At 42.8% G+C, this 14,442-nt stretch overlaps 1 protein-coding gene across 5 annotated transcripts in view; it reads right to left on the bottom strand.

The window, feature by feature from the left end:
- The window catches only part of hycc1 (hyccin PI4KA lipid kinase complex subunit 1), a 153,605-nt gene that overhangs the window by 32,147 nt on the left and 107,016 nt on the right, over positions 1–14,442 (bottom strand). For all 5 annotated transcript variants that reach the window (XM_073024619.1, XM_073024620.1, XM_073024618.1 and 2 more), the window contains one exon: positions 14,056–14,172. In XM_073024619.1, the coding sequence (XP_072880720.1) occupies positions 14,056–14,172 (117 nt within the window). The remainder of the gene's footprint in view (positions 1–14,055; positions 14,173–14,442) is intronic.

Below are 14,442 nucleotides of genomic sequence, written 5' to 3'. Positions count from 1 at the left end.
GCCATTTTTCCAGCTGACGCAGAACCCTCTGCAAGCCAATCATGGTGTCATCTGCAAATTTGTTAATCAAATTAACCACATTATCATCCTGATTACTGAAATAGATGATAAACAACAATGAACCTAGCACCAATCCCTATGGCACTCCATTAGTCATAGGTCTCCAGTCAGAGAGGCAACCATTTACTACTACTACTCTGACTTCTCCCACAAAGCCAATGTCAAATTCAATTTATTACCTCATCTTGAATGACAAGCAACTGAGCCTTCTTGACCAACCTCCCATGCAGAACCTAGTCAAATGTCTTACTAAAGTCCAAGTAGACAACAACCACTGCTTTGCCTTCATCAACTTTCAAGGTAACTTTCTCAGAAAACTAAGATTAGTTAGACATGACTTACTACACACAAAGCCATGCTGACTTTTCCTAATCAATCCATGTCTATCCAAATGCTCATATACCTGGTCTCTTAGAATACCTTCCAATAACTTTCCTACTACTGACATCAGACTCACCAGTCTATGATTCCCTAGTTTTTTTTTTAAAAGAGCCTTTTGTAAACAGCAGAACACCATTGGCTATCCTCCAATCCTTCGGTACCTTGTCTGATGCAAAGGATGATTAAAATATCTCTGCTAAGGCCCTGGCAATTTCTACACTTGCCTCCCACAATGTCTGAGGGAACATCTTGGCCAACCCTGTGGATTTATCCACCCTAATTTGACTTAAGACACATTTGCCTCTGTAATTTGTACAGGGCGCCATTCTGGCTCACCTCTTTAGATTCTGTTCATCTCCTGAGTAAACACAGATGCAAAGAATGCATTAAAGAACTCTCCCATTTCTCAACACTATGCATAGATTACCATTCTGGTCTTCTGAAGGTCAATGTTTTTGTCCTTGCAATCCTTTTGCTCTTAACATACATGCAGAATCCCTTAGATTTCTCCTTCACCTTGTCTGCTAGGGCAAACTCATGCCTTCTTTTAGCCATCTGATATATTTCTTAAGTGTTGCTTTGCATTTTGTTCTCCTTAAGCACCTCATTTGTTCCTACATGCCTATATCTGCAATCTACTTCCTTTTTTTTGTTAATCAGGGCCTCAATAACTCTTGAAAACCAGGGTTCCTACACCTGTTATCTTTACCTTTTATTCTGACAGGTACATACAAGCTTTGCCCTCTCAAAATTTTATTTCTGCAGCCTCCCACTTACCAAGTACACCTCTGACAGAAAACAGCCTGTTCCAATCCATATTTGCTAGATCCCCTTTCTGATACCATCAAAATTGGCCACTCTCCAAATTAGAATTTCAGACTGCATACCAGACCTATCTTTGAAACTAATGGCATTATGAACATTAGATGCAAAGTGTTCCCCTACACAAAATGTTCTGTCTCATTCTCTACTAGCAGATCCAAGTATCACACCCACCTCATTGGGACTTCTATGTACTGATTAAACAAACTTTCCTGAACACTTTTGACAACCTCTATCCCATCTAATCCTTTTACAGTATGGAAGTCTATTCAATATGTAGACAGTTAAAATCACGTACTATAACAACCTTATGTTTCTTGCAATAGTCTGCAATCCCTTGACAAATTTGTTCCTCTGAATCCCTCAGACTGTTGGGAGGTCTACAATATAGCTCCATTAACATGGGGCTTTCTTATTCCTCAGTTCCACACATAACGGCTTACTAGACACGTTCTCCAGACTGCCCTGACTAAGCATTGCTGTGACACTTCCCCTAACTAGTAACGCCACCCTTCCTCCTTTAATCTCTCTTGCTCTGTCGCATCTAAAAGACTACAGGAGGAAGAAATCAGAGGTCCATGAGCCAGTCCACATTGGAAAATCAAAGGTGGAGGGGGTTAGCAACTTTAATTTCCTAGGTGTTAATATTTCAGAGGACCTGGACTAGGCCCAGCATGCAACTGCATTAGGACAAAAGCACAGGGGCACCTCTACTTCCTTAGGAGTTTGCAGAGATTTGGCATGACATCAAAAACTTTGACAAACTTCCATAGATGTTTAGCGGAGAGTATATTGACTGGCTGGTATGGAAACACCAATGCCCTTAAATCAGAATCCCGTTTAATATCACCAGCATACGTTGTGAAATTTGTCAACTTTGTGGCAGCAGTACAATGCAATACATGACAAATATAGGAAAAAATACTGAATTACAGTAAGTATACGTATATAAATAGTTAAGTTAAAATAAGAAGTGCATAAACAGAAAAAAAATTTCAAAAAGTAGTGAGGTAGTGTTCATGGGTTCAATGTCCATTTAGAAATCAGATGGCACAGTGGAAGAAGCTGTTCCTGAATCGCTGAGTGAATACCTTCAGGCTTCTGTACCTCCTTCCTGATGGTAACAATAAGAAGAGGGCACCTCCTGGGTGGTGGGGGGCCCTTAATGATGGAGGGCACCTTCCTGAGGCACCGCTCCTTGAAGATGTCTTAGACGTTGTAGATGTCTTTGACAGCACAGACACAGTAGAAGCATTCCCGCTCAAGTCCGGCAAACAGCTTTAAGTACCCAGTCTCCATAAAAAAGGGGTACTGGCTAACGGAGTGGTCATCGCAGGAGCAGTCTTAGGAGTGGTCTGAGTCAGAGTGCTATGACAGGCTCAGCAGGGTTTCCAGCAGAACAGGTGGAGGCAAGGCAAGTAGATAAGTTCATTCCTTATTTCTTATTTCTTTTTTTCTTATTTAACTCTTGAGAGAGTAAGGAATTGATATACAGGGCCAGTGTAATGTTCTGGATGTTAGATGTGGGGTTTCCAGGAGTCTACCAGTAACAGCTACATCTGCACCAGGTGTATCGAGATGCTGCGCCTTAGAGACCACGCTGAGGAACTGGAGCTGCAGTTTGATGACCTTCGGCTTGTTAGGGAAAGTGAAGAGATTATAGACAGGAGGTAGTCACCCAAGGCTACCAAGGGGACAGATAAATAGGTGACTGTCAGGAGAGGGGAGGGAGAACGTCAGATAGTGGAAGAGCACCAGTGTGGCTCAACAATAACGACTCCGTTTTGAGTACTGTTGGGGGGGGGGGGAACGCAGGAGGACCTACATGAGGGAAGCAACAGCAGCCATGGCACTGAGTCTGGCCCTGTGGCTCAGAAGGGTAGGGAACGGAAGAGGAGGACAAGCAGTAATAGGGAACTCTATAGTTAAGGGGATAGAGAGGCAATTCTGTGAGCGTGAAAAAGAAACACAGATGGTAGTTTGCCTCCCAGGTGCCAGGGTCTGCAATGTATCTGAAGGCACCTGTAACATCCTGAAAAGGTAGGGTGAGCAGCATGAAGTCGTGGTACATATTGGGACCAACAACATAGGTGCTACGATATACTTCTACATGCACTCTTGAGCAGACGATTAAAGTTGGTGTGCATGCGCCGTTGTTTTTATCTGAAATATCTGTCTTCAAACATGGTGGCAGCAGTGGTACTCAGAAAATTGCTTTTTTCAACTGCAGCGCCCAATTTTTTCAACTTGCAGTTGGCAGCATAGTAATAGCGCAATTCTGAAACATCGGAGGGTGAGAAAAATCAACCAAGATGAGCAACTAGCCACAAATAGAGACAGGTGTAGTAGCAATGCCTGGAGGTGAGACAGCAGAATCTCAGCGACACCCAGCACCCATGGGCGACCCTGTGCCGGGGAACCATGGTCGGGCCAGATGTCCTCCCCCAATCAGCAGCATTCGCCTGCCACCGGCCATGACAGTCAACCACGAGCTGATAGAGGGATGGAAGACATGGCGGCAGATGTGGACTAACTACAGTTTCGTAGCACAACTGCATAAACAAGTTCCAGCATACCAGACAGCATTATTTTTGCATACAATTGGACTGTCAGGACTTGAGGTCTACAACAGTTTTGTGTTTGCAGATGAGGCTGAAAGCCAAGTCCTCACAAAGATTTTAGTTGTATTTGACAGATATGCTATTGGTGAGAAAAATAAGACATATGAATGGTACTTGTTCAACAAGCGGCAACAAGAACAAGGTGATACCTTTGAGTCGTTTCTTGCTAGCCTTAGATCTCTTGCAAAAACATGTAATTTTTGCTCGTGTACGTCAGACAGTCTGCTGAGAGACATGATCATACTAGGCATTAACGACTCTCAAACCAGAAAACATCTGTTACAAGAGAGAAAGTCTCAATAACTGCATTGACATCTGTAAAAGCACAGTAATGGCTGAATCACACCTACAAGCATTCAGCACAGCTGCAGATAGCAGGTCCACTACTGTCCATGGGATTAAACCTTGCGCTAACAAGAAAGGTTTAAAGCATCTTGAACAGAAGGCTAGTGCTAGTGGTGGAGCCAGAGCAAAAGGCACCTTGAACAGCCGCAGAAGCAAAGTGAACCCTTTCAAGTACTGTGGCACAGAACATGCAAGAGACAAGCAACAATGCCCAGCATACGGACAGGTGTGAAAGGTGTGTGGCATTCAAAATCACTTTGCAAAGGTATGCAAGCAGAAGCCTGTGCATGGGGTGGAAGCACAAAGCGATGACCAAACTAACAGCGACACAGCAGCACTGAGTTTATCGACAATGTCATACTGGTGGTCAACAGTTTGAAGACAAAGGACGACGTTATCGCACAGATGCTCATCAAAGGAAAGCCAATAGACTTCCAAGTCAACAGCGGGTCAAGCATTAACATTTTACTCTGCAAATACTTGGAGGGAGTAGATCACACACTAAGACAATGCACAAAAAAGCTGCTGGTGTGGAACAAGACCACCATGGATGCAGGAGGGATGTGCAGAGTGAAATTGCGTAACCCCATGACGAACTGCAAGTATTCTGTCGAATTTGTCGTGGTCACTGACGACTTTACACCATTGCTGGGAAGCAGGGCCAGCCAGCAAATTAAGCTGATTACAGTCAACAATGACAACTTTCGTAGGGTGCATGTATCTACACTCAAAGAAAAACAATGCACACCAGAAGAATGCTATGCAGAGGTGTTCGATGATGTGCTCAGGGAGCTTCCGGGTGCAGCTCATCTGCAGATTGATGAGGAAGTTCAATCCAGTGTTAACCCCACGACGTCTACCCCATGCTATGAAGTGGAAAGTGAAAGCTGAGCTTGATCAACTGGTAGACCGCAAGGTGATAGCTCCAGTCCATGAACCTACAAGGTGGGTTAGCCAGCTAGTGGTCACAGAGAAGAACGGCGATGTTCATATATGCATTGACCCTTGACCTTTGAACAAAGTGCTGAGGAGAGAACACTACCCCCTTCTGGTGATAGAGGACATTTTGCCAGATCTTGACCAGGCTAAGGTTTCCAATAAGCTTGATATGAGTTCTGCATTCTGGCAAGTGAAATCAGACAGTGAATCAAGCGTGCTCACCACCTTCAACACACCTTTTCGGCAGTATCGATGGCTCAGACTTTCATTTGGAATGAGCGTGTCATCAGAGATCTTCCAGTGCAGACTGCAACGGGCTACCGGGAGTGATCTGTGTCGCAGACAATATTCTAGTGTACGGAAAAGGGGAAACGCAGGGAAAGACAATCACTGATCATGATGTGAAACTTGAGCAGCTATTACAGCGCTGTGCAAAGCAGCATATAAGGCTCAACAAAAACAAATCTGTATTCAGAGCGACAGAGGTACCCTTTTTGGGGCATCTCATCACAAGTGAGGAACTTCAGCCTGATCTTAAAGGTCGCTGACGTTCTCAACATGCCACCACCCACAGATGCAGATGTGCAGGGAGTGAAGCGATTGATCAGATTTGTCAACTACCTGAACCGTTTTCTACCAAGTCTCTCAGATACCCTTGAGCCAATAAGACAGCTGACAAAGCCAGATGTAGCATGGGAGTGGTCAGCTGAGCAGCAAAACGCTCTCTCCAAGATCAAGCACATAGTATCCGCAGCACCGGTGTTAGCATACTACAAGTTTAAGGAAGAGCTAACCATCCAATGTGACGCCAGCAACAAAGGCCTAGGAGCAGCACTCCTCCAGAATGGGCGTCTGATTGCATATGCAAGCACAGCGCTAACAGACACAGAAACGTGTTACACAGCAAACGAAAAGAAAATGCTCGCAATCGTTTTCGCATTTGAGCATTTTCATCAATACACTTTTGGCAAGAGTACAAGAGTACTCTGTGATCACAAGCTGCTCGAAATGATAGTTAAGAAGCCGCTGGTGAAGGCACCAAAGCGCCTACAGGGAATGCTTCTTCGCTTGCAGAGCTATGATTTTGACATCACCTACTGTCAAGGGAAGTTCACGCACCTTGTGGATATGCAACCATGAGCAGTTAGTGGTACTCCAGGCCAGGAGAACAGCTTCGACGAAGTCAACATGCTATCACACCTGCCAATCCACGATGAGTGTCTAGAGCAGATTCGCATAGAAACAGTGAAAGATGACACACTATAGATGTTGAAACTTGTAATCATCAGCAGATGGCTGAGCAAATGTGACGCACTACCAGAGCAACTCACACCTTACTATAGCTATTGGGATGAGCTTGCAGTCCAAGACGGCTTAATCTTCAAAGGTGAGCCTGTCATCATACTGCAGAGTGAGCGAAAGCAAATGAAGAAAAGAATTCATTTGTCACAGTTGGGCGTAGAAGGATGCCTCAGACGTGCACGCGAATGTCATTTTTGGCCAGGCATGAGCAGCGACATCAAACAATATATTGCTACATGTGATGTTTGTTGCACATACGAAATGAGTCAGCAGAAAGAATCGCTTATGAGTCATGAGGTACCTGCTCGGCCGTGGGAAAAGATAGGTACCGACCTATTTACATTCGAAGGAAAAGAGCACCTCGTCATCGTTGATTACTACAGTAATTTCTTCGAGGTAGATCTTCTTTGTAACATGACCAGCGCAGCTGTTATTCACAAATTGAAGGTTCATTTTGCGAGATATGGTAGCCCATTATAAGTGGTTAGTGATAATGGGCCACAATACACGTCAGTGGAGTTTCACAGATTTGCATGAGAATGGGATTTTGAGCACTTGTGTAGCAGTCCCAGAAATAGCAAAGCAAATGGAAAAGCTGAATCAGCAGTGAAAACAGCTAAGCAGATCCTCACAAAGAGCAACAAATCGCGAGCAGCTCCCTACCTCGCACTTCTAGACCATCGCAACACACCTTCGCAAGGGCTCAGTATGAGTCCTGCCCAGTGTCTGATGAATCACTGCACATGCACGCTCCCGCCTACAACAGTGAGTTTACTGGAACCCAGAGTCGTACGCGAACACGAGCGTATGAAACAACGCGTCCAGAAGCAGGCCAACAAGTACAACAAATCAGCCAAAGATCTTGCCGCACTCGACGAAGGGGATACCGTGTACATGCAACCCCTGGTGCAAGGTAAAAAGAACTGGGAGAAAGTAATTGCATGTCGGCGCCTTGATGAGCGTTCATATGTAGTTCAAACCCCTTCTGGGATCTACCAACGTAATCGCATACATCTATGAAAGACGGCTGACGAACTGCCTGAAAAGCTAATCACGCATGAACAGGCAGAATCAGTTCAAACAACCGAGATCAATGATCACAGTGTGCCTACCGCATCAAATGCATTCAGCCAAACACTAACAGAGGCTAATGATACAACACAAACATTGAAACATGCAAATAAACAACAGGACTCGGACAAAACAGTAAAAACTTGTTCTGGCCGCACAATGAAAAGGCCACAATATCTAGAAGACTTTGTCCCACATTGAATAATTGCATGAACAATTAAACAATAAGTCTGTGACACTATTTGGAATTTTAAGGTCATGTTTATACTCAAAGAAGGACCATGTCCTATTTGAGGTTATGTGATTTGTAGTTTGAAGTTAAAGTCGAATTTTAGTATGTTTTATATTTGTTATAGATGCTCATACAAATGGAAATAATGAATGGTATGTATTTGTGACAGGCATAAGAGACATAAGGCATGATTAATGAATGCTTTGAAAGTTAATTCCATGAAAACATACTGGAAAGCAGACTCCAGAGAAATGAGTTTAATTGCTAACACAATTGTTCCTTTTCTTTGTTTTGATAAAAAGGGGGATGTTATTATATACTTGTACATGCACTAGTGAGCAGACAATTAAAGTTGGTGTGCATGCGCCGTTGTTTTTATCTGAAATATGTCTCAAAACAATAGGTAGAAAAAGGGGGGAGGTCCTGAAATCAGAACACAGGGAGTTAGGATGGAAGCTGATTTTGGAATTGCTGCCTGTGTCACACAACAGTGAGGAGAGGATAGGAATAGAATGAGGTGGTAGATAAATGTGTGGCTGAAGAACAGGAGCAGGGGGAAGGGATTCAAATTTCTGGATCATTGGGACCTCTTCTGGGGCAGGTGCGACCTGTACATAAAGAACACGCTGCACTTTAATACGAGGAAGACCAATATTCTTGCAAGCAGGTTTACTAGAGCTGTTGGGAATAGTTTAAACTAAAAAGACAGGGGAATGGGAACCAGTATGATAGAGCTGAGAATGAGCCAGCAGGTTTACAATTAGATGGGTGTAACATGAATGAAGGAAGGACAAGCCAATGATTGGATACAAATACAGAGCAAAGAGTTAGATAGTACCAGAGGCAAAATTTCAAAAGGGCAAAGAATGCAGGACTGAAGGTGCTGTGTTTAAATGTGCATAGCATTCAGAGTAAGGTGGACAAACTCGTGGCGCAATTAGAGATTGGTTGGTACGATGTTGTGGGCATCGAGTCGTGACTGAAAGAAGGCCATAGTTGGGAGCTTAGCATCAAAGGATATACTTTGCATCAAAAGGACAGACAGGGAGGCATAGGCGGTGGTGTGGCTCTGTTGGTAAGAGATGGAATTACATTTTTAGAAAGAGGTGACATAGGGTCAGAGAATGTTGAATCTTTGTGAGTAGAGTTAAGAAACTGCAAGGGTGTGGAAAAAAAAACATTATGAGAATCATATATAGACCTGCAAATATTAGATTGGGTGTTGTGTAATAACCCAGATCTTCAGGAGCTTAACATAAATGAACCGTGAGTGCTGGGCAAACTCAAAGGTCTAAGGTGGATAAGTCAAGTGGCCCAGATGGACTACATCCCAGAGTCCTGAGAAAGGTTGCTCAAAAGATGACGGATGCATTGTTCATGATCTTTCAAGAATCACTTGATTCTGGCATGGTCATAGAAACACAAAAAACTTACAGCACAACACAAGCCCTTCAGCCCACAAAGCTGATCTGAACATGTCCTTACCTTTGAAATTACCTGGGATTACCCATAGCGCTCTATTTTTCTAAGTCCCGGAGGACTGGAAAATTGCAAATGTCACTCCACTCCTTCAAAAGGGAGGACAGCAAAAGAAAGGAAGTTAGCCTAACTGAATTGAATTTAATTGAATTGAATTGACTTTATTACTTACATCCTTCAAATACATGAGGGGTAAAAGTCTTTATGTTACGTCGCCATCTAAATGTCCAATATGCAACATAGTAATTTTTAATACAGAGTATGTACAACAGGACAATCAATATAACATAAAAATACAATTGTATCAGCATGAATTAATCAGTTTGATGGCCTGGTGGGAGAAGCTGTCCTAGAGCCTGTTAGTCCTGGCTTTTATGCTGCACTACAGTTTCCCAGATGGTAGCAGCTGGAACAGTTTGTGGTTGGGGTGGCTCGGGTCCCCAATGTTCCTTCGGTCCCTTTTTACACACCTGTCTTTGTAAATGACCTAAATAGTGGGAAGTTCACATCTACAGATGTGCTGGGCTGTCTGCACCACTCTCTGCAGAGTCCTGCGATTGAGGGAAGTACAGTTCCCATATCAGCAGTGATGCAGCCAGTCAGAATGCTCTCAACTGTACCACTGTAGAAAATTCTTAGGATTTGGGAGCCCATACCAAACTTCTTCAACTGTCTGAGAAAAAAAAAAGAGGCACTGTTGTGCTTTTTTCACCACACAGGTGGTATATAAGACCATAAGACACAGGAGCAGAAATAGGTCATTTGGCCCATAAAGTCTGTTCCACCATTTAATCATGGCTGATCCTTTTTTTCTCCTCAACACCATTTCCCAGCCTTCTCCCCGTAACCTTTGATGCCATGTCCAATCAAGAACCTATCAATCTCTGCCTTAAATACACCCAACAACCTAACCTCCACAGCTGCATATGGCAACAAATTCCACAAATTCACAACGTTCTGGCTAAAGAAATTTCTCCACATCTCTGTTTTGAATGGACACCACACTAACCTGAGGCCGTGCCCTTTTGTCTGAGACTCTCCCACCATGGGAAATATCCTTTCCAAATTTACTCTGTCTAGGCCTTTCAATATTCGAAAGGTTTCAATGAGATTGCATCCCCCATCCTTCTAAATTCCAACAAGTACAGACCCAAAGCCATTAAATATTCCTCATATGATAACTCCTTCATTCCTGGAATCATTCCTGAGAACCTCCTCTGAACCCTCTCCAATGCCAGCACATCTCTTCTAAGATGAGGAGCCTAAACTGTACACAATACTCAATGTGAAGCCTCAACAGTGCCTTATAAAGCTTCAGCATAGGATTCCATCTCTTGCATTCTGGACCTCTTGAAATGAATGCTAACATTGCATTTGCCTTCCTCACCACCGACTCAATCTGCAAGTTAAACTTTAGGGTATTCTGCACAAGGACTCCCTAATCCCTTTGCATCTCAGATTCCTGGATTTTTCCCCCGTTTAGGAATAGTCCGCACATTTACTTCTACTACCAAAGTGCATGACCATGCATTTTCCAACATTATATTTCATTTGCCACTTTCTTACCCATTCTCCTAATCTGTCTAAGTCCTTCTGCATCCTACCTGTTTCCTCAACACTACCTGCCTCTCCACCAATCTTCGTATCATCTGAAAAATTGGCAACAAAGCCATTTATTTATTTATTCATCTAATTCATTTATATACAGCATAAAAAGAAGTGGTTCCAAAACTGACCCCTGCAGAACACCACTAGTCATGGACAGCCAACCAGAAAAAGATCCTTTTATTCCTATTTGCTGCCTTCTTCCAATCAGCTAATGCTCTAAGCACGTTAGTAACTTTCCTGTAACACCATGGGCTCTTAAATTGGTAAACAGCCTCATGTGTGGTACCTTGTCAAAGGCCTTAGAAACACAGAAAACCTACAGGCCCTTTGGCCCACAATGCTGTGCCGAACATGTACTTACTTTAGAAATTACCTAGGATTACCCATAGCTCTCTATTTTTTTAAGTTCCATTTATCTATCCAGGAGTCTCTTAAAAGACCCTATCGTATCTGCCTCCACCACCGTCACTGGCAGCCCATTCTGCGCACCTACCAATCTCTGCATAAAAAATTTACCCCTGACATCTCTTCTGTACCGACTTCCAAGCACCTTCAAACTGTGCCCCCTTGTATTAGCCATTTCAGCCCTGGGGAAAAAGCCTCTGACTATCTACATGATCAATGTCTCTCATCATCTTATACACTCTGAAAGACCAAATATACAACATCCACTGCATCCCCTTTATCTAGCCTACTTGTAATCTCCTCAAAGAATTCCAACAGGTTCGTCAGGCAGGATTTTCCCTAAAGGAAACCATGCTAACTTTGTCCTATCTTGTTCTGTGTCATCAAGTACTCCATAACCTAATTGAAAAGCATAGAAACATAGAAAACCTACTGCACAATACAGGCCTTTCGGCCCACAAAGTTGTGCCGAACATGTCCCTACCTTAGAAATTACTAGGCTTGCCTAGAGTCCTCTATTTTTCTAAGCTCCATGTACATATCTAAAAGTCTCTTAAAAAACCCTATTGTATCCGCCTCCATCACTGTTGCCAGCAGCCCATTCCACGCACTCACCACTCTGAGTAAAAAACTTACCCCGATGTCTCCTCTGTACCTACTTCCCAGCACCTTAAACCTGTGTCCTCTTGTGGCAACCATTTCAACCCTGGGAAAAAGCCTCTGATTATCCACATGATCCTTAACAATTGGCTCCAACATCTTCCCAACCACTGAGGCCAGGCTAACTGGTCTATAATTTCCTTTCTGTTGCCTTCCTCCTTTCTTAAAGAGTGTATCTGGAAGGTTCAACTGCTGGTGAGTCAGTATCCAGACAAAAATTACACCATGAAGACAAAAAAACATTCCAAGTAACTGCATGAAAAAGTTATTGAAAAGCACAGGACAGGACATGGATACAAGAAAATTTCCAAATCACTGAATATCCTTTGGAGTGCAGTTAAGTCAATCATCAAGAAATGGAAAGAATATAGCACAGCTGTAAATCTGTCCAAAAATCTAAGTGACCGTTCAAGAAGAGAACTAGTGAGGGAGGACACCAAGAGGCCTATGACAACTCTGGGGGAGTTACAAGCTTCAGTGGCTGAGATGAAAGCGACTGCGCATATGGTGTTTCAGCAGCTGCAACCTTATGGGAGAGTGGCAAACAGAAAGCTACTTGAAAAAAACTCACATGAAATCTCAGCTAGAGTTTGCCAGAGAGCATGTAGGAGACTGTGAAGTCAGCTGGAGGAAGGTTCTATGGTCTGATGAAACCAAAATTGACTCTTTTAGTCATCAGACTAAACACTATGTTTGGCATAGGCCAAACACCGTACGTTATCAAAAACACACCATCCCTACTATGAAACATGGTGGTGGCTGCATCATGCTGTTGTGATGCTTCACAGCAGCAGGCCCTGGAAGGCTTGTGAAGGTAGAGGGTAGAATGAATGCAGCAAAATATAGGGAAATCCTGGGGGAAACCCTGAAGCCCTCTATAAGAGAACTGCAACTTGTGAGAAGATTTGTTATTCAATAAGACAATGATCCCAAGCATAAAGCCAAAGCCACACAGGTATGGCTTAAAAATAACAAAGTTACTGTTCTGGAGTGGCAAAGCCAGAGTCTAGACCTCAATCCAATTAAGAATGTGTGGCTGGTCTTGAAAAGTGCTGTTCACTCATGATCCCCATGAAATCTGACAGAGCTTGAACAGTTTTGTAAAGAAGAATGGGGAAAAATTGCAGTGTCCAGTTGTGCAAAGCTGATAAAGACCTATCTACACAGACTCAAGTCCGCAATTGCTGCCAAAGGTGCATCTACAAAATACTGACTTGAAGGGGGTGAATACTTATGCAATCAATTATTTTGTGTTTTATATTTGTAATTCATTTAGATCACTTTACAGAGATTTGTTTTCACTTTGCCCCAAAGAGTCTTTTTCTGTTGATCAGTGTCAAAAAAACAAAATTAAATCCACTGTGATTCAATGTTGTAAAACAGTAAACCACAAAACTTCTGGGGGGGGGGGTGAATAGTTTTTATAGACACTGGAAATTCTGCTGGGGATGTAGAGGGCAGCTTGGACACCTCAATATTCCATGAATGGTATTCTACATAGACACTTGAGATGGTTCAAGAGAGGTTCACGAAAATGATTCCAGGATTCAACAGCTTATAATATGAAGAGCGTTTGATGGATCTGGGCCTGTATTCACTCAAATTCAGAAGAATGAGGGGTGACCTAATTGAAACCTATCGAATGGTGAAAGGTCTTGATAGAGTGGAAGTGTACAGGATGCTTCCAATGTTGGAAGAGTCTAGGACCAGAAGACACAGCCTCAGAACAGAGGGGCATCCTTTTAGAATGGAGATGAGGAGAAATTTCTTTAGTCAGAGAGTGATGAATCTGTGGAATTCTTTGCCACAGGCAGATGTGGAGGCCAAGCCTTTACGAATATTTAAGGCAGGGGTTGATTGGTTCTTAATTGTTCAAGGCATGAAGGGATATTGGCAGGATGGGTGAGGTCAGAGATTGGGGCTGAGGGGAATAATGAATCAATCATGATGAAATGGAAGAGCAGACTTGATGGGCCAAATGGCTTAATTCTGCTCCTTATGACTATTAACTACCACTACATCACCCCTTTTTTCCATGTTGGCCTCCTGGTGTGCTCTGCACAATCCCTCAATAACAAACACAACAATGTGTACTTTGATAATAAAATTTATTTTAAACTTTATACTTACATAGCATAATAAACAGCTGTTAACATGTGTACCATAAACTCTGGGGAGACTGGTATTCTGCTGTTGACATTTTCATATTTCTTCTGCAACTTCCTTGGATATCCACTAACACACACTCTATAAGAAACAGCAAGCATAACTTTAGATGTTTTTGAGTAAGTCCATCAATTCAAGATTTCAACCTTTCCTTGTCCCTTATATCCACATTCCACTCACCTCTCACCAAACAAATAATTGCTTAGACAAATGAATAAGGCAAGTCAGCCATAGAACACGTGCCAGCAGAGACATTTGAAAACTAAAACAAAACTTTTGGAGACTAGTTAATGAAACATCATGATTCTTATGATGTAAATACTCAATAATATCTGCAATATTGGGAAAGAA

The sequence above is a fragment of the Hemitrygon akajei genome, chromosome 20, assembly GCF_048418815.1.
Source record: "Hemitrygon akajei chromosome 20, sHemAka1.3, whole genome shotgun sequence".
In the NCBI taxonomy this organism is placed as follows: domain Eukaryota; kingdom Metazoa; phylum Chordata; class Chondrichthyes; order Myliobatiformes; family Dasyatidae; genus Hemitrygon; species Hemitrygon akajei.
This window is presented reverse-complemented; position numbering and strand designations above follow the sequence as displayed.